The sequence below is a fragment of the Dreissena polymorpha genome, chromosome 13, assembly GCF_020536995.1.
Source record: "Dreissena polymorpha isolate Duluth1 chromosome 13, UMN_Dpol_1.0, whole genome shotgun sequence".
Classification (NCBI taxonomy): Eukaryota; Metazoa; Mollusca; class Bivalvia; order Myida; family Dreissenidae; genus Dreissena; species Dreissena polymorpha.
This window is the reverse complement of record NC_068367.1, coordinates 61,789,855-61,815,011: the sequence shown is the minus strand read 5'-3', so window position 1 is coordinate 61,815,011 and position 25,157 is coordinate 61,789,855. Positions and strand designations below refer to the sequence as shown.

Here is a 25,157-nt window from a genome sequence, read left to right as displayed (position 1 = left end):
ACTAGGAAATCAGTATGTTAACCCTTACCCACTCAGAGCTAAAGTGGAAATTGCTATGTGAAAACAACATAAAACCAGAACAGCTTGCGAGTAACTCACAGTCTGTTCTGGTTTTATGCTGTTTGCTTCCCATCAGTATCTAACGAATGGAGATGAGGCCTTAAAAACTTGAATTTAATATAAATAATAGTGAATAAAATTTATACAGTACCTAATTAGTAGCAATAGGCCTTATATGGTATACTTGTGGTAGAAATAATGCATTTTGTATAATAAAACACACCTGTCGATAATACCCGAAAGGGGAGTTAGACAGTATATATATATATATATAGATAGATAGATACATTACTTAATCAATATAGCTTCCCATACAGTTCAATACAATGTTCAATTAAATACACAATGCAAAGTTGGAATATGACATCAAGCTTGGAATAACCTTTTCAATAATGTATAATATGCTGTTATAATTTGAAAGTGAAATAGACACTTGCATATAAAAACTGATTTTACATCAAAACTAATTGTTAAATTTGATTTTGTAAATACTCAAAAAATGATACAGTTTATAAATGCAGTCAAAATGATAAAATATGTAATTACTATAAATAATAAAGTAAGAGAAACGCGCTTTGGTACTAAAAAACGAATGAATATTACAATAATACATTCTGAATATGTCATTAACAGTTTTGTCTAAGAAAATCACCAATTCTTTTCATATCAATGTACATAATTCTGGCATTGTTCGTGCAACTGTAAATAATATTCTATGCAGTGAAGTAAATTTTTCATTTTGAGAGCATAAATTGTTGAATTTGGCACAGTAAATTGATATAAAATGTCCATCTAAGTCAAATTTAGTTTTAGATTTATGTGAGAAGATTCTAGAAAACCAGCCCAGGTACTCACAAAATTTAAAGGTAATAATTACGTTTATGGGATAAACATTAAAATGTGTTCCTTTGTAAAAAAGCTTATTTTTTTATGTACTGTTGAAATATTTAATTAAATCTAAGTATGATCTCGGATACTGGAAATTTTAATCATTGAAGTTTTTAACACAAAGTGAATATCATTTCAACATTTATGAGTTTCTTGATGATGTAAGTCCTGTATTTAATCTTACACACAATTGCCGGTGTATATTATTGTAAGTAATGATTTCTGTGATAATTGTGAATAAGTAACATTTATATTTACCGTTTGCATTTATTGATTCATTGGAACAATATAGACATACATTGCGCTTTGATGGTTATGTTCATTTAAGCCCAAAAAGTATGGTAATTAAAACTTAAATAATACAGAAAGAAAGCACTATAAAACTGTTCTACTTTAAGAGATGTTAATTTTTATATTATATTTAATCATTCTAGAAGCACATACCAGTATATATTAAAAATATTATCAGAAAAATGTCAAAATATAGTGCTACATTTATGAGTAAAACAAGCAAATCCAGTTGCATAGAGCTGTTTATTGTTATTGTAAAGATTTTCAATATACATATAGTGTGATAATAGCATTTCTTATATAATATGCAATATACAATTGCAAAGATATTAGATATAAATGTCATGTTTTTACCAGGCATTTATTTTCTTGCAATGGATAAAGAAGTAGCGATATTGATAGATGCAAAATGGAATAACATTGTCCACTTTTTACCTTAATTAGTTGGACTACACATAGTGCAACACATATGTATTGTATGCATTAAGGAAGTCATCATAATCAGAACTGATTAGTACCCAACATAAACATTAAGAATACACTATAAACACCTTGATATTGACCTGATTGCAAAAAAACAACATTAAAATGTGAAATCCGTCAAAATTTTTATAGTTTTTAAATACTCCACTTAACATGACATTGTCTTTCGCATTAAAATACATCTTTTTTAGACTATTTTCACAAAACGTGACCAGGAAACATCTGGTATTTCTTATTCAATTTCAAGTTAATTAATTTTGATTGATCAAATGTGAAAGGTCAAGCAACTGTGTCATGTTTAAGGATAAAACATAGCATGTACTTGATTGAAAGATGTTGCCCAGTTCTAGCAGGGACCTATACATACCTGTTTGTATTTGTTCTTATTATATACTTTAAATTGCATGTTTATATAATGTATGTAATAGTGAATAAAAACAAACAAGTACTTTAAACATAGTTGTGAATAAATTCTTTCATGGTTGAGAGTGAAAATGGTTCTAATTGGCATCTCTCAGTCATTTAACCAGCCATACAATTACTACAACAACTATTTGGTTCCCTGAAAACAAGACACTGCTGTTACTGTAGCCAAAATGATTAACCAAATGTAAGCGCAAGCATGTGGAATTGTTTTGAATGTATGAGAACATTTCAATGTCCATTCCTTTCCTGTTTTTCAAAATGTCACCGTCGTTATAATAACACAGTCAAGGCACTTGCAGGTTTACCGTTGCAACCTGCTCTACAGATTTCTTGCATGTACTTTTCAAGTGTTGTAGGTGGTTGCATATGAATAACTCTTGCAATCGAAGGCGCGTTTAGACCCATAACTAAGGCAACTGTTTCAAGCACTAAACAAGCTTTTGGATTTTTCTTTCTAAGCTCAGAAATAATGTGAGCTTTCATTCTGTCCTTGTAGTTTTTTAGAAATTGTGCTACAATTCAATCTTCTGGTTGTGTACTGGATTCAGGACAATATGCATGTTTTCCTTGTTCATAGCAAAGTAGTTAAAAGCAATAGCCTAGAGATTCCAAATTATCACAGTACATAATTTATGGTGACTATAAACTCAATATGTTGCTCTTTTAATTCAGGCAGCTCTTCGCTTTATCATATCATACTTTTCATATTTGTGAATATTTGGCATTCTTTCTTATTTTTCCCCAAAAAATATTAGGGAAGTCAGGGTTGGCTAATACTTTTGTCGTGTTCTTGAATTGGAGGCTTTCAATAAGGTTTTCTATAGCATTTGGTGTTGCTGTCGCTGTAAGTGCCAAGTGAAGTATTTTGGGAAACAAACATGTCAGGTCTCCAAGTCTGTTGAACGCTTTGCAGAAATCTGAACCCCTGTAAAAACAAGACACATTACAAATATGATGTTGTTCTGTCGCAATTCCAGCAATCCATATTTAATTTATTTTATAACACGGTTTTTGAATGAACTGGAAAATGCAATCAGAAAATTCAACTTTTTTCATTCTTTAAACAAGTGTGTCCATAGTTACTCAGAAATCGATGAATAATAAACAGTCAGATATATTTATGAATAGTCGCTAGGTGTGGAATTAGCAAATTGCTTATTGTCATTCAACACAATATAACAATCGTGGTAAAGATCGCGAAAACATCTTACTACCTGAAAAATAATGCTTTTCCTGAGCCAGTTAGAAGAACTGCGATCGTATCTTTCAAATCATAAAGACTCTTTAGGGCTTTCAATTGGTAGTCGCTAAAACTAAACTCTATCTTCAGCTTGCTCGTCGCATATTCTAGATCAGACTTAAAATCCATTTTAACTCTGAAATGTAAACAATACCATGCAATATACCGTTTGCCGTAAAAGTCAACTTATCATTTATTATGTAATTATATATAATTCAATTGCTTGTTTTTGCATGAAAAAATAATAAGAAAATGATTTGGAATGGTCATAATGCGTTTACCTTCTATGTATTGCATCACTATTTTTATGCGTAGTATATCGCCTTATAACGCAGGCGGATCACGCGTTGGGTGTATCAAAGCCAAGATGGCTGGTAGTTAGGTACGAGTCTACTCTTTACGGAGAATCCGGAGATGGACGAAGTGTTACGATTGCTTCGCAACCACAGCAGTGTCTCGAAAAAAAATGTCTACATACAGACATTTACAGTAACAGCTTTAATTTATTCCTCGCAATCATCCTTAATATATGTTAAAACTTTAATGCACAACGCATGCAGTGTATGATTAAATGACAGAAGTGGACGAATTTAGATTTAACATTACAAAAAATGATAAATCTTACGTTGCATTTGACAAGATAAACGTATAAAAAGAGTTCAGAAAATAGAAGTAGCTAGCATATGAAAACTTCACCAAACAGCTACACAAGTAAGCATTTATTTGTATCTTGATATTCTTTGCAATATTACTGCGGCATGAATGTGGATATACGTGTAATCAATGTCTCGGCTATTGGAACGAAGCAACTTTTGCATTTTTACTGACAATTTACCGCAAATGCATTTTCGTTTTTCCATACGCGTATAATTTTTTTTAAAACCCAATTATGCCTAGTGGACTCTCCCATCCTTCTAAATCGGATCAATTTATTTCCAAAATATGGAATGTCTATTATATTAATTTCTATATTTAGAATATTTCTTACATAAATTCCTTTAAGCAAACAGCGCAGACCCTGATGAGACGCCGCATCATGCGGTGTCTCATCTGGGTCTACGCTGTTTGCCAATGCCTTTTTTCTAGACGCTAGGCAAAAATATTTGTGTAGTGTGTGTGTACAACTACATCGAATGTTGCGTCCATACGCTGTGTACTACAACTAATTAATATTAATTATTCATTAAGTTATCACTTTTGATAATATAATGCACAGGAAATACAAAATGTACGATTGACCAGTTTAGAGAGTGTAATCACGTGATAGTCAAAATGGCGACGTCCATACCGAGACAGTTATTTTTCGGCCGTTTTATACCCGTTATTACTAATGTTTATTTTTTAAATGACGCCCACTTTCCAGCCATATCAGTAAAAAGGTGATAAATGTTTATTTCGTATTTAAATTCGCTTTATATCTCGACTTTACTCCCCGCAAATTTCCTTAGTGGAGCCAAAATTACGTCATCCCGCTAAGAACTTTCGCACCGAGTAAAGTCGAGTTTTGAGCGAATATACCTATGAAATTAAAGCCAGTAACTTTCCCAGTATGGCTGGAAAGTGAGAGGAATAAAAAAAAACAAGTTATAAATGGTATGACAACGCAAAATACCTGCCTCGGCATGGACGTCGCCATCTTGTTTGTCACGTGATTACCCCACTGAGTTGCAATCTTTCAGACAATGCTCCTTTGGTGGGGAATAGTGTTTACCTGTGGTCTCAGCTCCCTCGCATTTGCTGATACGGGTGTCTCGAGTGTTCAAGAACGGTCATGTGACAACGCCCGCTGCAGGCCTCTTTCTTGCAGGGACAGCTTCACGCCACCCTGGGAGTGTTGTCCCGTATGCAGACATGGTAAGTCATGCCCTCGCATTTTCAAATTAACAAATTTCCGCGGATAATCCAATTAATTATCAATAAGAATATAAATATCATAATAACCATCTCGGCACTTTACAGCGGTTATAAACGATCTCATTACACTTTCAAAAACAAACAAAACAACACAATATAAATTCAACAATATAAAAAACAACAAAATTAAACACACAGATAAGCATCCGTTAAGTAATAAACTGGATTAAACGGACATAAGTATGGATATCAGTAAATGTTTGAAGTCTTTTTATGAATAACAGTGAAATATTTTTCGAACTCCAGTCGAAGCCTACATACATGTAAATATTATATAGTCAAATATATAAGAACAGTTTAGTGGTTTCTGTGTCAGACGTATAATTTGTAGGTTTTGTATTTAAACTCAGCTGTCAACATTAATTCGTTTCATATTTATATGTATACTTTAATTCTGACGGTATTTTAATTTCGAGAACTTCGATTTTAAGGAAAGAAAAATGTGTTCACTTTCATGAATTGTTTAACAATGAATTATAATCTTTTTTTATTTGGCCATCGTGATTTTTTTAGATCGGTCCTGTTATTACAAAGGAAAAGTCTACAGAGACAGGGAGCGATTCCGTGAAAAGTGTAACAACTGTGTGTGTTCAGACGGAGCTGTACTATGCTCAGAAATAAACTGTCCTGGTGAGTTTCATTTATTAGTTTAGTGTTTTTCTTTTATGCATTGAAATAACAGCAGTGAAAATAAACACATCGTTATTTTCACCGGTGAAAATAACAAATCTTCGGAACTTAACTGGATAATTTCGCTGGAATAGTGACGTCATTTCGTCGAAAAAATGACGTCATTTTGTGCATTGAAATGTATTGAGGCACGCCACGGAAGAAAGGGTAACTTTTCAGCGAAATGGAAACAGCTGTTTATTATTGTCTTGAAAAAGGACATAAAAGAAACAGAAAATTGGTCATGTCAGTGAAAGATCGTTTGTTATTTCACTCGTGATCATAGAAAAATAATATTTTCACTCGTAGCTGCGCCACTCGTAAAAATATATTGTCTATGATCACTCGTGAAATAACAAACAATCTTACACTGACATGAACAAATATCTTGTAAATCTTCAATGATGCATTATGATTAAACTAAGATATTTAATTTAATTATTAGTTTCATGTGTGATGCTGTTTTGTGTGGCGTTGATTTTGAAATTAAAAATTGTTCCGAAAGTTATGTAAATCGATCACAAGTGTCAGTATGGTCTCTGGTGTTCCTTACATATACTCGGCATTTTAATCAATTTAAGTATAATTGATTCGCTACTATTTAATGAATATTGTAGTAAGTAATGCATCGTACTATTGATATTTTAAAACATGAATTATGCCGTATCTAATGTGCAGTACTTGTTCAAGGTATTGGGCGCGTGATCAAGTCAATTTAACACTATCAATATGTCATAAAACAACATTTTTCATCATTTTGACCAATCCCAAAATAAAAAAAAATCTAGTATATATATATATGTATATATATATATATATATATATATATATATATATATATATATATATATATATATATATATATATATATATATATATATATATATATATATATACAAGGTAGGTATCTCTTGACACAGGCAAATTATCCTGTGTCAAGAGATACCTACCTTAAATATATATATTATATGAGAGTTTGTTTTTTGTCAAAATGATGAAAAATGTTGTTTTATGACATATTGATAGTGTTAAAGTGACTTGGCCACGCGCCCAATACCTGTGGTTCATTACATGAAATTCTATCAGAACTCGTGTGTGCACTGGGAAATATAATGCAAATACTAGTATCTTGCCTTCATTAGATATTCGTCTTTCGATTTCATTATTCGCTGTAGATTCTTCGGTATTCAAATACGCCTATATACCGTGCAATTTTCCTGTAATATTAACATTACAATATTGTTATCTAATGATATGAAATCACCCCATACAAGTCCAGGGGACCGTTTCAATAAACATCGTAGCACACATTTACGATACGATACATTTTTCGAAGATGCATAACTGCTTAAATCCATATCATATGATTATTAATTTGCAGCACTTAATTAATTAGATTGGAATCTTTATCGCCGTATTTATTTGACGAGCATGGCGAGCTAGGTCGTCTTCTTATTAAGAGTACAACATTATCTCGTAAGTTAAAATTGTCGTACGATCGTTTATGAAACGGCCCCCAGGCTTTCTGTACATATAACTACGGTACCCATTTATTACGGTCATGTGGTCGGTAAACAGAAAAAAATGCAATAAGGCTTAGAAAACACATTGCTTTTTCGACCTTTGCAGACAAGCCAGGAGTGTGCCCCAGGCGGACGATTGGATCGTGTGTGGACCTTTGTTTCTGGGATTACGATTGCCCTGGCGAACAGAAGTGCTGCTCAAACGGCTGTGGACACGTGTGTTCCATTCCTCAAGGTACCATCGAACCCTTGTACAAGCAGTCACATCTAACATTATACCACAAGTCAAATAACTTGAACTGTTTCGAGGTGTTGACCCCAGCGTATTGGTTGGTTTATGTAATGCCATGTATCTTATATTACTAGCTGATTATTTTTCTGATAATGTTTATGAAGTTTTATCATTGTATCAGCCGTGGTATTGTTTATTGATCACCATTAGTTGTGATTTACATGCGTAATCTTAGGCTTTCATATTAAATTTAAAACGAGGTTCAAAACAACGTCAAACAAAAGAAATAGGCAAGCATAATTTCATACCATGCATTCTTTTGTTTGCAGACCCAGACACCGTATGCTTCGTAAATGGAGTATACTACTATGAAGGTTTGCAATGTGTTTCAATATGTTCGATAATTAAATTAATGTCCAAGACGTATTTAAAATATGCTGCATACCGTAAGCGCAATCATGTGTGCGTTTCCCATATGTATAAAATTAGTAATGTTTAATTGTTGTGGGTATAGCGCATAATAGTGTTTTATACAGGAAGGAAAAAGGGCGTGGTGCAAAATTTAAAAAAGGGCACTTTAGCGCGCGACAACCATAAAAAGGGCACAAATATATCTGTATAGTGACTTAATAACAAGCTTTGTTACACACAAACATTGTATGTATAGTTTTGAGATTTATTGTTGAATAATTAAACCAACAAAATCCAGAATGTATATTTTATTATGTGTTTTATATTTTCATGTAGTAACAAAAAACAAGATTAAACACCATAGGATATATATCTTATACAAACTATAGCTTTTCAAAGAAGTCTTAGAATACTGTTAAATGAGTTACCCTCTTAAACAATTATTTATTTTTAAAACGTTACACACATTGCACAAACAAGTCCTTTATATGCATCTTAAATGGAGATTCACAAACACTAACACTTTGTTGAATAGTCAGAAAGTTCTGCGTAATGACATTGTTTTCATGACCACGTGTTGTATTGTGTACATTTTATTTCGCAAAAAGTGTAACTAGGAACGGCGCCGTACTGTCTTTTGTTCATTGTCAATTAATTCAATACACGTTAAATGGTCTCCGATATAAACTTTTTTTGCTTACAAAGCAATTTGCATCAATTTCTAATTTACGTTTCGTCGAAAGTGGAATGCCAAAATCGAAAAGCGTACGTTGCGCATTCTAAACACGAATGATAAGTGGTACAAGTTCAATATTTTTGTAAAATTCATATCTGTGTTGCCAATTAACATATTTTGACAAGTTACAAACGGGTCATAATGTTCTTAATTGAACCAATGGTGCAGGCCTACTACTGTTACAACAATTAACAACTTTTGGCCAAACAGGGTCCAAGACGGGGTATCAACCTCTTTGCCGACATTCACACGTTATTGTAATCAAAACATCGTGACAATAAACAAGCACGTGCTCCAATTAAGCGCGGTCTGCCTAACCGTGAACAGCAAACGTGATAAGATTGTCGTCTGCTACAATTCATCAACACACATCTACTGTGAGCCTGCGCCAATTGTATTGGATAGGAGGCGGGGCGTTATTTTAATCGACAGCTTTAATATTAGCCTGCGCCAATTGTATTGGATAGGAGGCGGAGCGTTATTTTAATCGACAGCTTTAATATGTCACGGGTTGCTATTTTCGGCGTATGGCCAATTTTCAGGAAGTACAGTGGACGTCATGGGGTTTTGTAATCGGCGTATGGAAACAATTATCGGGCGTAATATACGGCCGTACGCCGCTTAGTGCAAGCCCTGTAAAATTAATTTTTAATAACTTAAAACTGTTTTGCATTAAATTGAAATCAAATCAATATTTTACAGATACAACTGGTGTTGTTTTTTTAATTTAATTACGCGTAAAAATAAATGTTTTGATATAACTGAATGATGCATGAAATGCACAATTTCCACGTGAATAACATCGAGGTTTTCATCAAGTCTCCTAAGTAACTGTGCACGATTGTATCCGGACCAATTAGTGTTACAAAGCCACTGAAATTATCGATTGATATTGACACATGGTTATTCACCCATGACGTATTCACAACCGCGCGAATCTTCGCTGATAATAGTCGGCTTAGAAGCTTGGTTAAGAGGCAATTAAGATGTTATCAATAAGATCGCGCAAGGCGGAAAACAGGGCGGCGGCCTTTGAAAAGGGCAGCGTGGCGCTGATTTGCTTTGAAAGGGGCAGCGAGGCGCTTCAAAAAAGCGGCGTGGCGCCGCGCCACACTAAAACGGACTGGATAAAACACTAGCATAATGAAATGTCGTCATTGTCTTAATGTATGCTTTGCAGGTGTACGACTCATCATTTTGCCTATACATGACAAGTATAGTAGTTGTTTATTAAATTATTATCAACAAGGTGAAATGGCTTATTTTAGAAAATGATCTTAGTATGTATGTTTGTTGATTTTAATGTGTGCTTAGGTCGTTTTGTAATGGCTTACAGAGATATAAGATTATAAATAATGGCAGAGTCGTGTTTTTTTAAACAGGTGAACGCGTTCCACCACGATCTAGTCACCCGTGCGAGGCCTGCTACTGTAGAGGGGGTTCCGTCACGTGCCAGATGATTGTGTGCCCTGTATGTGACGGCCCAACGCATCCTGGCGAGTGTTGTCCGAGATGTGACTAATTAACCGGCACCAATATGCCTACACAGCTACATGTGCGCGGTTTTGCAACCCCACTGTGTAAAGCCAACTTTATTATAAAACAAGCGTTTTGCCATTCGGTATTCTGTGTCAATAATATCAATATAACATGTTCTTCTTTTAAATGTGCAAGTACTTTCATTAAGCATGAACATGCGAAGTACTTCGTAAAATAGATACTTTGTTTATGACTTTCCATTTAGCTAGAATAACGAAATTCATCCATCACCGCGTTTTAAATATTTTTTATGTTAACGTGTCAATGCACATAAAAGATTCCCAGTTTTCGCTAATAAACGCACACTTAAAATTATGCAAAAAGTGAGCAAGTCTATCTTTGCAGTTTACTAGCTTACATATAATGGCAAAAGTGCATGGTTTGGTGTTTTACTATTCCGACCTTAATGTAATGCAGCTATTTGTCAGATGGTTTAGCTAATAAAAAACACATGAAAGCTTTCAGTTTCCTTTGCACACATGCCATTGATAATAGTTTATATTTTCATATAATGGAATGCCAGTAAGCCTTTGTTAAGTAAGTCGTTTGTTATAGGTCAGTCGGTCATATTGCAAAAAAATGGTGACTTGGTTTCAAGAGATGGATTTTATTCCGGCTATAATTAGTAACGAGGTAAGACGCCAGAAATATTACAGCAGGCTCCTGGGGGCCGGTAACCTCCGCCTGTACAAGTGTTCGGCTAATAACTTTTAAATATTTAATTAACTTCGACTTTCTCGCTACATGTCACTCGGTGTTTCGTCTACACATGTATACCATTTTAATTTTATAACGCGTCATCTGGTTGGTTGTTCTAATAGCCAGCATTGTGTTGGCCAATGATATGGCGTTAAACAACAGAGCATTCGGTCGACAAAAAAATGGCAGCAAAACACAGACATGTAGCGAGAAAGTCGAAGTTAACTGAATATTTTCGATTTCAGAATTAAATATCTGGCTTATTTCGCATTTTTCGACACATGTTCTTCTTAACTTTTATTTTAATTTATATTGAAATGTATGTATAATAAGTTTTTTACACGTTTTATATAAATTCATAAATGTTTGACAAAATCGTGCATACTCTCTTTAAAATAACGTAATATTAGGGTTTATGTTTTATTCGTAAACTTTACAAATACCTCAATTCTTATACATATACATATTTCGATAACAAAATGTTTTATAAATCAAATGATTAAGTAGACGCATTGACGAACATACATTTCAAGAAATACATTGTTTAATCTACAGAAATTTACCTTGTATTAACTTACGCGTGCAGACAACGTTTCCGTTTGAACATCTAAAGGTATTACACTCATCTTTCAAACTTTCGCCATCTTTGAACACTTTTCTCTCTATGACTATGAGTGCATGGGGATGCTGCAATTGATATTAATAGTCATACAATATCAACATTGTACATTCCTTACTTGAACACATTCGTTGTTTAACATGAAACGTTTCTTCGCAAAACCAAATCAGTTGTACCAAAAGATTGCAAAATACCGTGAAAACTATACATAAATACATAAATCGAAACGATAAAGCAATTCTATCTACAGGGTCATTGGTGATGTGTTTTTTCACGTCGTCTTCCGAAATAAACTGTTAAAGTGTTTATGCACGATTTTGATATGTGTTAAATTGTAATATATTGATAAAAATATGTTACAATAACACAATATAGGCAAGAAAAATTATACATTGGAGTCGAAGTTCATAAAATGCAATAAAGACAAATTAACGCACCGAGCCGATTGTGACGAGGATATTTCGTACATACCGAAGCATTCGTCTTTTTTTATTAGGATCGGAGTTAGTGTTCGTGTGTCGTATGAATAGATATCGTTGCAGGAAATTAAAATGAACCGTTAAACTAAATTTAGATTCACATCGTACATGCACGATATACATACTGGCGAATTCGACTGTACAGACATTTTCGATTTCAGAATTAAATATCTGATTTATTTCGCATTTTTCGGACTATAAGTTTTCTAATTTTTATAAATGAATATAGTGTCGAAACTCGAAAATGAATTGCGGACAACAGAACATAATCATATACTATCATGTTAATGAATATCTAATTACTATTTTGCTGTAAGAGGAACTCGGTTAAACATACGGTTACGTAAACAAGAATGTTGAACTGTAAACTACTACATGCTATAAACTGTCATTCGTAGCCTCAATCAAATAAGAAAATGTGCATTTAAAAAATGACTTTTTGGCAATCGGATGTTGATATAATTCATTCGCATTCAGTGATTGGTTCCATGCTTACTTCTATGTTCAGTTTCGTGATTGATTCCGTGATATGTTTAGTTTTGGATTCAGTGTTGGGGCAATGCTTGCGTCTATGCGTGGTGAATAGCGTGGTTCAGAGATCGGTTTCGTGTTTAGTTAAGTGTTTGTTTCAGTGTTTGGCACTGTTGTTGGTTCGTTTCTTACTTAGTTAAAATCACGGCTCGCGAATATATGAATATAGATTTTCGTTAAGCCAAACTTTATGAGATTTACCCAATATGTTGAGATTTGTTCATTTACAATACCATTTAGCATAATCTGCAATTTAGATTTTACTTCAAGTATTTGCCCTCTAATTAACTTCGTGAAATGTCGCCTTAATTGGTACATGCCCGTTACCCCGAACGGTCTCCGAGTATGTGCGTACAACTAAGTAATAAAATATCTAACACTTTGGTCAAAATCAAAACAATATGTTGGATCTAAAATATTCACCTTATCACATACCAATGAATCCATTGTGAAGAGATAAAGCTTACGAGTTTGCATCGAACATTCGGGGTTGAGTCCTGCGGGAGGCAAACTATTGTTATCAACGTTTTCCATTATTCCACAAGTCAAAATTCTCAATGTCTTCCACATTATGCAAAGCGTGTGTTACATTCCAAGATGTTGGTGAGTAATTCCTTTCTCATCTGTGTAGATACCATGTAAACAATTTTTTGTTACAGTTTGAAATGATTATGAACTATGCATCATTTGCACATATTTAATCTTGCGTTTTCCAAATTGAGCTATTCTGGAAACTATGTTTCTCTGAATACCAAGGCGTAGGCGAGCACTATAAACTTATCAATATGAACTGTTTCGGGCGTGATTGCTTGAGTTTGTACAACATGTTATTCATACTGCTAATAAGGTTATGACTGCTGTTTATAATTACAATATGTTTAATGCATTTATGCAATATCTAAAATTATCAATTGCAGCTTGATTACGGCAAGTGAAGATGTCACTTAAAATGTGTGCGATGAAACTAAAAAAGTTCTATTTTTCAATCAAGGTAACATCTAAAAATGTATATGCTCAAACTTTGTATTTTCCTTCTGGCATTGTTGTTTTGAAAAATTATTTGTAAAAAGACTTAAAGACAACTAGAGATTGGCATTTTTCAGATTTTCAATTAGGAGTTAACAGCTATGGTGAACTCAATTTGTCTTCATTCTTTTCTGTATAGTTTATTTGTTATCATGAATGTATATATAAGAAATTTATATAAAAATATATACCAACTAAGTATTGCTTTATCGATATTTAGGTTGAATTCATGAGTTAATTTTGTATTTATAATGTTATTAAACAATGGCGGAAAACGGATTGAGGCTTTTCAACTTGGAATATCTTAAAATCCTTAATTAGTCTAAGAACTTTTCTTGAACATTGAATTTGGATGCAGAAAAATGCCACTAGGAATAATGCAAAGAAAGAAGAGAAAATCGAAATGTCATATTACAGTTCTAACACGTGTTTGTTTATGACCGAGGAAAAAACCCAAATGTATAATAATCGTTTAAGGTTACAATTTATCGAATATGCTTACTTCAATGAAATGCATGAAGACAAAATTTACGCATATAAGTGCCATTCACTCTTACCAGTATTCATTGAAATAACTGGCAGTGCGTAAATGCGTCATGCGAACAAATCTCCACAAAATAGTGACGATTGTCCGACAGTGTATATTTCGTTTATACGTGATTGAGTTTTGGGCTGTACACCCGAAAACTTGTATACAATGTGTAGATATTACGGTATCACTTTCTTTGTACTTTAATTGTAGTATTGTATTCATCAACAGTTTATCTGGTTTGATAAAAAAATCTAATAAAATCATCAACGGCAGGATAGAGGTACAGTACATTATTCACCACGAGGACACTGATGTGAACCGAAGCCGAAGGCAGATGTTAGCATTGCTCTTTAGGTTCGGACACAATATGTGTCATTACCCGAAATATGTCATTGATAATAATTCTATTACGTCATACAACTTCCGTGCCAAAATGAGATGTGCACGAGCAGATCGATATATGGTCAGTGCGATTTAGCTACTCGTTGAGTACAGACGCTTCGGCGTGATCGATTTTCCGTAACGAATTAGTTCGTTAGCGGTTTATACTGCGGTATCGGCACATGTCAGTTTTATTGCTATTAGCAATTATTGGAATTATGTTGTTATTCATAACCAATTTTACAAAATTTCGTTATTTTTCTTCGGAAACAATTAAAAAGAAACTTTTTTTTGTAAAATTTCTTCGGAAATTTTTACCAGTCTAACACGTGAACGGTTTACGATATCCGGCACGTTTTTTCAAAGGTCTCTGTTTATTCAACACGTCATGGCGGACAAAGAAGTCCAGAAAAGTAAGAAACAACCCAGTAAGTCGGTCTCGGTCGCAAATAAGACCTCTTCGGTGTCCGAGGACACACCTAAAACTGTTTCTAACAAAGGTCAGTGTTCTACGTCCACAAGTTCTATGTCTAAGGAGCCTGAACGCACTCGTGAAGTTTTCTCTATTTTGCAAGAGCTTAACGAAAATATGAAGAGCCAGAAAGAACGTATTGAGAAACTTGAATCTGCTCAATATTACGATGAAGAGTATTCAGAGGATCAGTTCTATGATGACGATGGACAGTCTTTCGACGAAATTGATCAAGAAAATTTAAGTCCCAACACCGTTTTTCGGAACTTTATGGAACGTTTTAGTAACTCTGACCCTGTTGATAAGAAGGTGAATGATGATATAGCACAATTTGTTAATAGTTCTCTCAGGAACGAATTGTCAGATGACAAAATGAATGAACTTTTGAAAGAGGTGCATCGGCCTGAAAACTGTGAGGCTCTTGTTAAAAACTCGTGTTAATCAAGGGATATGGCGTTTGCTGCGAGCTCAGGTTCAATAAGATGATATTAAAATGCAAAGTGTTCAAGAACCTTTGGTGAAAGCAGCATCTTACATTACCAAATATGTTGACATATTAGCCAATTCCACAGAAAACCCATGAGTTGCATGTAGTGAGGCCATTGATCTTTCAACCAATGCTATAGCCTTTTTCGGCCAGACCTGCAGAAACATTAACATAAAAAGAAAAGAGCTCCACAAAAGCAGTTTGGACCCCAAATACCATTATCTTGCCTCTCCATCATTGCCATGTACAGATTTTTTGTACGGTGATGACAAAGACGTCAATATAAATGTTCGTGAGATAAACGATCTCAACAAAATTGGGCGCATTAGGCAGCAGTTTGGCAGAGGACGGGACTTCCGACGTCTCCATCAATACAGATCGGGGTTTAGAGGTCGAGGCCGATTTCGTGGTCGAGGCCGTGGTGATGCTGGCTTTTCAACAAACGGCCGAGCATTGGCACCGAGGAAATAAACAAGGTAAGTACCTTTGAAGCTGGTAGATTGAAATATTTTGTTGAAAATTGGAGAAAAATAACTAGTGATGAATCCATTTTGGATGTGGTGGAGCATTTTCACATCAAGTTCATTAATAATGTAAACCCAGATAAGACATTTTGTCAAGCAAACAGATTTTCTTCTAATGAAAGTGATCAAATTGATCACGAAATACAAGAACTTTTATCAATGAAAGTTATTACCCCAGTTGAACATGACCCTCACGAGTTCCTTTCTCCAATTTTCACTGTTCCGAAAAAGGATGGTACATGTAGATTGATATTGAATTTAAAAGATTTAAATCAATTTATCGAGTACCACAGTTTTAAAATGGATACCCTTGAATCTGTTCTCAAACTAGTCACTCCTGGCTGTTATTTTGCATCAGTAGATTTAAGGCATGCATATTATTCAGTGCCTATTGCACCGGAACACAAAGTAAAATTGCGCCTCATCTTTAAAAAATCTACCAGTTTTAATGCCTTCCAAATGGTATTTCATCAGCGCCAATAAGCTTTACTCGCCTTCTTAAGCCTGTTTTTGCATATTTGCGCATGCTTGGTATCACAAGTTCTGGGTTCATAGATGACTCAATAATTTTAGCACACACAATGCAAGATTGTGAAAGAAATGTTAAAGATACTGTCAGGTTGATAACTGATGTAGGTTTCATAACACATGAACATAAATCTTTTTTGGTTCCTACACAGCGAATACTATTTCTTGGGAATCTAATTGATTCTGTAAGCATGACAGTGACTTTAACCAAAGAAAAAGTTGCAAACATTGTCCAAGCATGTTCAGAATTGCAAAACATGACTTTTGCAAAAATTCGACAAGTTGCTAGGGTTTTGGGTCTCATGGTCTCAACTATTTCTGCTGTTGAATTTGCTCCTCTTCATTATAGAGTTATTGAGAGACAAACAATCTAAGATTTACAAAACATGTAGGGTGATTTTGGGTGAATGTCTCTCAGGGCCTTTAAAATGAGCTGCAATGGTGGATTGATAATCTTGCTCACCAGAAAAGGAGAATCATTCATGCAAATCCAAGTTTAGTAATCACTTGTGATGCTTCAAATGATGGTTGGGGAGCTGTTTGTGAGCAAAATGAAATTGGGGGTAGATGGGGAGACCTTGAGTCCCAAAATCACATCAACTACCTGGAATTGTAAGCTGTTTTTTATGCACTAAGGTCATTTTGCAAATCCATTGAAAATTGGCATGTACAAGTTAGATCAGACAATACGTGTGCAGTGGCATATCTCAATAATATAGGGGGGGGGGAGGGGTAGAATAGAACTTTTGAATGCCTTGGCAAATGATATTTGGTCGTCAGAAAAATATCTGGTTGTCAGCCACCCATATTTCTGGTGTTGATAATTCTGCAGATAAGTTTTTTTTAGAGAATTTCAAGATAATACAGAGTGGATGTTAAATACGGTGTTATTTAATGAGATAATCAAATGCTTTGGAATGCCTGAAATAGACTTATTTACCTCCAGGCTCAACAAGCAACTTGACAGATATGTCTCATGGAAAACTGATCCTGATGCAGCATTTATGGATGCATTTGCATTAAACTGGTCAAATATGCTGATATATGCATTTCCACCTTTCAGTTTGCTGGGACGCCTAGTACAGAATGAACGGGCGGATGCTGCGGAGATGGTCCTGGTGGCACCTCTTTGGGTGACGCAGAATTGGTTTACTTCAATCCTCGAGATGTTGATACAGGATCCTCTCATCTTGAAGGTAAAGAATCAGACTTTGAATGTTACAGGAACCAACAAGGTACATCCTCTGGTGAACAAGTTGCATTTGATGGTATGTCATATATCAGGAATTCCTTCAAAAGCCGAGCTTTATCGGAAGAATCTGTCGAAATTCTCATGGCTTCCTGGAGAAAATCCACTAAGAAGCAATATCAGAGTTACATCAAGAAATGGGTTCTCTTCTGTCGCGAAAGGAAAAGTGATATTTTTCCAACGACTATTGAATCAGTCATAGAATTTATTACTTATTTATACAAACAAAACTATAGCTATCAAACATTGAACACTGCTCGTAGTGCATTGCCAAATTTGTGTAAGTTAGTAGATGGACATTCTGTCGGATCACATCCATTAGTTGTCAGATATATGACAGGAGTTTTCAATTTACGGACAAGACGTGTTAAATATACAGAGACCTGGGATGTTGCCATTCTTTTGCGTTATTTGAAGACGTTGACACCAGTTTCATCTTTGACTTTGAAGGTGTTATGTTGTAAATTAGTAACTCTAATTCTGCTCACTCAAGCAAGTCGTTCACATTCAATTAGTCTATTAACTTTAGACGGAATGGACATTGATCTTGTAATGTAGATATATAAGCGCCTACCGAAATGTGGATTATTCAGAAAACCAGTGTTACTAGTTTAGTCCCATCTGCGGATTATGTTAAAATGTCAAGCCCGATCAGGATAAATTACATGTACGTTGCCATGACAATAAACATGAGATGGGATGGGTAGATTAAAATGGGTAAAGGTCGGGGGTATAACAATATCGTCTATCTTCAAGTCGACTGTTTTATCTTTAAACCGCATGAGGTATGTTGACTATGCTTCAACTAATGTTTGTAGCGTAAACCATGGTAATTGGAATATAGGACACGATCGAAAAGACTACCACGAAATAGCATTTGTTTAATAATCTTAAACACTGACTTAAACTATATTACTGGCGCTTACATAACAAAATGTTAAAACAAAATCTTTATAAATACCTTTGCGACATAAAAATATGACACAATATGTTAAGGGGTAATCATTACAAACATTAAGATGACAATGTCATCCACATGCTATGTTCAATGGAATCGATGGTAATTAAATAAATTTATCTCATCAGTTAACACACTGCAGATACATTATGTGTGGTATTGTGATAATATTGAGTACATTGTCAGGAAAGGTATAATGTTCGCTTTTCGTTCTTTTATGCAGCATTTATCATTAAAACACTCATATCACGGTGTGTGGTTTTTAATATTAAAATGTTGATTTTAAGGTAGCGCACCCCTAACGATTTCCCGCGATTTATTTTACTATCATTACCGATCTTCAATGATCGGTTATTTCCGAGAGATGCATTTTATTTATTTTAACCTTCGAATTTCGATATATGTTTACGTAATTCCTTTAGAATACATTATTTTCACAATAAATATTGACTTTGATCCAAATATCATCTGAAAAAATACGATTTCGCGATTTCTTCAAAGATCGACGAGCCTTTTTACCTGTTTACTTATGGATATCTAATTTAAGCTTACACAAATGTGAAGTTATCGTGGCCGAGTGGTTAAGGCGATGGACTACAAATACTTTGGGATCTTCCTGCGCAGGTCCGAATCCCGCCGACATCGCATACTTTTTGCGACGCGTTTTATTTCTTTTCTACTGTAATTTGATTTAATATAGCATTTAAGCTATGTTTATTGTTAAATATGTTGACATTTTTATGCATATCCTTCAATTTTTAAAATTAAAACAACGTTATGGCTAAATTGGGTGATTTACTGCTGAAAATACGAATGATGCATGTTGCATTTTTATTTTTATTTCAAAAAGTAAACGGTAAATCTGTCTATTTCTTGGTATTTTTGCTGTATATAGTGTTTCTATAAAAACTACGTTTAAAATATAACTTAAATGATACTATTGTGAATTTTATGACACTTTGTTTTTAACCGACTCAATTTTTACTTGGCTGAAATCACTTACATTTCATGGCGCTCTTCCATAGATAAAAATTTGTAAAAAATAAATGTCTGTAAAAGAATACTGATTTCATCTTGTTTAAACTTTAAACACCTTTACTGCATCTGTACACACCAACTGCATGCCCATATTTGGAAATTTGAATGAATTATGGAACTTTTATATACCCCAGGGGTGAAAATAAACTGGACAAAAGCCGAGCGTGGGGGTGGTTTTAAAAAAATCGGTATATTTTTTAAAAAGCATGGAAAGCCTTCCTACAAATGTGCATGTAGTTCAGTGAAATGATGCTGATAAAGAAAATAATTAATTAGATTATATTTGGATATGTGCTCATTAGGGGTGCGCTACCTTAATTAATTTAATAGCACACGTCGAATTGTGTGCTCTCATCATACTATCGAACGAACTGCGCATGCGCATTTTAACGCTTTTATAGTCCCTTAAAGCCAGTTTTAAATGAGAACATTTAACCGTTCGGCCAGAGTTGGGGTTAAGGTGTGATAGACGTTTTTTAGCAACACAAACCAGATACAATGAGAGCCATACTATTTCCAGACTTTATACATGTAAAATGGTATTTGAATATCAAGTGCATACAACAACAATTCGGTATTCAATGGTCAGCAATATTTTGTATATTTTCTTTTCAAGTCCGCTAAATAAATGTTAAAACAACACACCGACACTATATCTGAAAACAACATTAATGTTAAGGTTGTACATGTATTTGAATTATAAAATGTTTGCAAATATTCCTTATCTAATTCCGCGAGAATTCAATAATAACTGATTTATAAAAACAAACAACGTGCATTTTTAACGTGTAAAACGGATTGGCCGAGCGGTTTGCGCCACTCATTATACAGGCTGTATGTTGGCGTTAAATTTAACCCTTCGTAATCCGTGACTTAAAAAGATATTAGTTGCGATATTGTAACCCAGCCAGAAAAATCCCCAAACAACACGGGGATCGAACCTGGGATCTCCCGGTTCCAAATCAGACAGACTCTCTACCGCGTCGCTATAAAAGCTAGCTCATATAGCAAGGCAGTATAAGTGTCTTTTTTTTATAGCGAAGCCTGCTACAAACACCTCCGCTAATTTTTCTGGCTGGAATACAATATTATAACGTTGAAGTGCTGAATAAAACTAAATTGTATCATTAATATCCATCGAGAACCATATAGATCCGAATCCATACTGATATTATTAATGTTTTTATACCCAACCTTTCTACCAATGTCGTCATTCCCTTTCAGCATTACAAAACAATGTTTAGGGTTAGTTCTATTTTACATATGTAATAATGGACATCGATATTTTACAGATTTATTTGATGATTATTAAATTAACCCAAACACTCTCCATATCTCTGGCCCGCTTTACTTCTGCACATGAAATGCAAGTATGTCATCTTTAATTTTAATATTGTTTTCAAACATTTTCAACAAAAATACACAAAACACAAGAGTCATGATAAATATATGACATTACCAAAACACCATTATTTTCAATGCCTATCATTTTGTTTTTAAAATTCTCACATTTATTATTTTATACTAACAATCATAACAGTAATCATCACAACTACCTACATAATAATTGTGGAAAAGCCGAATTCACACTTAACTCATAATTTACAATTCACGTGCATATTTAAAGATTATAGACTTCAAACAAGACATAAAGCGCAAGTGCAGACAGCAGTAATGAAATACGTTCATGTGTGAAGCTATTATCTTGTATCGCAGTTAATTATTTCGCATTATTCATTTACATAAACAGACACAAGTATGCTACTTTTCAATATTACAAAATAAACATAACTTTTGAATAGGATTTCTTAGGACACCTTCGCTCGAAAAGAAATGATTGCTTTATTCACCAAGTAGCTTATTGTTAATCAAATATTGTTATAACGAATCATATGGTTATTTTTTCAGTGGTTAAAGACATCACATAGCTGCATAATCCAATAGATTCACTGTAAACGAACAAACAACCGAAAGGCGTGTCAACACATTTCTGTCCACTGGTGAACAGCTAACTCTCAATTAAAAATAAACTGTATTTAAAGAGAAGCTACTCGTGTGCAATGGCAACCATCTGGCGTAGTCTCCCTTTCTACATATACGTTCGGAGTCTTTATACCGACAGATTCATAATCGCAGTTTTTCGACAAATATGAAGTCCGTTATAAGACAAGACGCTTATGCTTAAGCTTCATATGTTCACATTGCTTTATTTCGTGTAGTATGTGTTTGTCACTTATTTACTTCGTTTTAAAAACTGTAAGATGCACGAAGCAAAAGTATCTAACATGCGATTTAAAACACGTTTAAGAAACCGTTCCATGATTTAATATGCATAACCACATGTAATCATCTTAAAAGGGTTTAGTAATAATAGTTTGTCCCAAATTAATAAGTACATAAATGTGGCAACATTTTAAAATACAATGTTATTAATTGATTAACTGTATCATATTAAGAGATGAAATGGATTGTTATTCGCAAAAGTACATAAATAATGGTCGAAAACAGGTCTTTGAAAGTAATCCATGTTGTATACGAGCAATATATATCAGGAAAATACTTCTATCATAAATTTGTATGTTTGCGTTCAACTGATCACAACTCAGGGGGCTATGTAGATACCAGGATGTCCTTCTAACGTCCATCCGTTTATTAAATTAAATTAATTATTTAAAATAAATACATAACTATATAAATTAGGCCGATCAGCCGATCAGCGACTGGTTTATTTTGGTATTCGATCAACCTTAATTGTGTGATTTTATCATAAACAAGTAAAGTGTATTTAAATAAAAACATTTGTGTCGATTCACGATATCTGAGACGCATTTAATATAGGTTCGTAAACGTTGAACACTGTGTGGGTGTATTGACAAGTTATTGTCGGTGAATGGATATTTGTGACCATCCATAATCATTGACATCTTTTCACCTTGTTCCGATCTGATTAGTAATCATATACTGGCAGTAGCGGTAAAGAAATAAAGTATATGTTATGTTGATTAGATATACGACTCGTACTTAGTTTCAAAAGGTTCGATAGTGAATGACGAGGGTATCCCCACACCTATTTAAATTAAGTAGTGGGGGCTCCTCTCGTCAATCAGAATCTGCATTGAGTTATTGTTTATCAATAGTTGGTGGCAGCTAATGACTTAAATATCGCTCGATCGAAACACATCACACACAGTTAAGAAACTAGTTTACTATCTGTAGTTAAATTAATCTTTCTTAGATACATTTCAGTAATGTTTTTGTGAAAAAAATCATTTATAGGTAAGTCACGAACTTTCTATTTTCGAAATTAGATGTCCCGAGTCGATTCATGATGGCTGATTTTTGTGTGTAAATACTTTGAGGTAAACTCTCAGTGTCCCCTTCCCGGTAGCGTGCTGGAGAGTACGCCGATCGTATGGTCGCCTGAAGTCGTCATGGTTGCCGAAGAAACGCCGTAATACCGTCGGAGGTTGGCTCCGTGCCGCACACAACTTATTTATGGACTACTCAAGACTCTACGGCGAAAACAAACAACATAATAAAACGTCGATTGTGTTCTTGGAATTATTACATCTATGGCGTTCCTGGAACAAAGTCAGCGCGTTTGTTTTTCACTCTTCTGACTGACCATCCGACCTTAAGTACGCGTGTCATAGCAAGTTTCATTACGTTTCTTCGGTGATCTTACTATACTTTGGTCGTTTTGTTCTAAGTTGAACATGGGAATTTCTTGAAGCGATTTTCATTATCAATGAAGTGTTACTTGCCAGGTTCAAGCTGTGCTTTCATACGTTTTTGTTTTGATTATGTATCAATATTCTTACAAATGATTGGCAAATACTGAGATTTCGGCAAGTTCAATCGGATTTCAGTGAGTGATCTCCCTTGTTATAAACTTCCTATAAATTGTGAATGCAATTAAGCATAGTTTAAGGCAAGAATCAATTTAATATCTTCCATAGTTGTAATGAAAATGCAATGCAAAAGACACAATTTCAGTTTAAAATAAAATGATAAAATGCAGCCTAATATAATAAAAACTACTCGTAATAAACGAATTTCATTGTGTTTGTTGTTTAATTCACAGCAATGGATAAATGTGTATTAAGGATAAAAAAGATACAGTATTTTGAACACGTAATGCTGGTTCTAAGCTCGTTCAATTATATGTTTTATATCTATTGTTTATTTTGTATATGATCATCCTTGTACGCTCATATTCATCATCATCATCATCATCATCATCATCATCATCATCATCATCATCATCATCATCATCATCATCATCATCATCATCATCATCATCATCATCATCATCATCATCATCATCATCATCATCATCATCATCATCATCATCATCACCATCATCATCATCATCATCAGCAGCAGCATCAACATCATCATCATCATCATCATCATCATCATCATCATCATCATCATCATCATCATCATCATCATCATCATCATCATCATCATCATCATCTTCATCTTCATCTTCATCATCTTCTTCATCATCATCACCACCATCATCATCATCATCATCATCATCATCATCATCAACATAATTATATTTATCGCTGTTGTCGTACACTGACCAAAATACAAAACACACCCATTGAACGCTGTTGAATAATAAAATACTGTGTTTTTTGGTTATTACCGCAAAAACCAACGCTTGGATAAAATTATTTATTCAATGTTAGCACTTGTTGCATTTGCAATTGATCAGGAACTTAGGAGTTTTTTTTAAAGCAAACATGAGCGAAAAAGGAATTACAGAAAAGACAATTAATGCGTGAATGAATTAAATGATATTACTTTCGCCAACATACAACGAATTCGGATGAAAGCATAAGTAAGCATATGGACAAGAAGTCGTGTGTTTATTTTCAATGACAAACATGTTTCTAATCTTCAGGAATGGTGAGACTTATTGCTTGCATGCACACACGTCGAATGAAATGGTATCATTAAAATGTTCTGGTCTGTGTATTGCTGTAATACCTATTGTCAAACACACGTTATATGAAAACATGACCTCATGAGTTGCATCATGATGCAACGAAAACTAACAGCAATGTACTTTGTCCGTGCAAATATAGGGGGTATCAATTCCAAAATGTTAATATTTCCTAATGAGTGTACAAACATTAGAATGTGTTCATGAAGATAAATGTTTGAATTTGTCTTTTAAATTGTGCGCAATAATTATTTACCATTATACT

General features: G+C 34.1%; 1 protein-coding gene and 1 long non-coding RNA gene across 3 annotated transcripts; one reads left to right on the top strand and one right to left on the bottom strand.

Moving 5' to 3' along the window:
* Positions 1-2,731: 2,731 nt before the first annotated feature.
* Positions 2,732-3,817, bottom strand: LOC127855685 (uncharacterized). Its single transcript, XR_008037638.1, has 3 exons — positions 3,670-3,817; positions 3,363-3,524; positions 2,732-3,073 (listed from the first exon to the last, which is right to left on the bottom strand). It is a non-coding gene; the product is annotated as an uncharacterized LOC127855685 (long non-coding RNA).
* LOC127855682 (kielin/chordin-like protein) lies at positions 3,730-10,739 on the top strand. 2 transcript variants are annotated; one of them, XM_052391464.1, is made up of 6 exons: positions 3,730-3,877; positions 5,068-5,242; positions 5,816-5,932; positions 7,601-7,729; positions 8,056-8,100; positions 10,256-10,739. In XM_052391464.1, the coding sequence occupies exons 1-6, from the start codon at positions 3,803-3,805 to the stop codon at positions 10,393-10,395; spliced, it is 681 nt and encodes a 226-aa protein (XP_052247424.1). In that variant the 5' UTR covers positions 3,730-3,802; the 3' UTR covers positions 10,396-10,739. The 2 variants fall into 2 exon arrangements, with proteins under 2 accessions (XP_052247424.1, XP_052247426.1); XM_052391466.1 differs by lacking the exon at positions 3,730-3,877 and adding an exon at positions 3,996-4,099.
* The last annotated feature ends 14,418 nt before the right edge of the window (positions 10,740-25,157 follow it).

Coding starts and splice junctions, on each gene's coding strand:
- LOC127855682 (XM_052391464.1), top strand. CDS start 3,803: ATGGACGAAGTGTTACGATTGCTTCGCAACCACAGCAGTGTCTCGAAA. Junction 5,243..5,815: donor TTGTCCCGTATGCAGACATG/GTAAGTCATGCC, acceptor TGATTTTTTTAG/ATCGGTCCTGTTATTACAAA. Junction 5,933..7,600: donor CTCAGAAATAAACTGTCCTG/GTGAGTTTCATT, acceptor CGACCTTTGCAG/ACAAGCCAGGAGTGTGCCCC.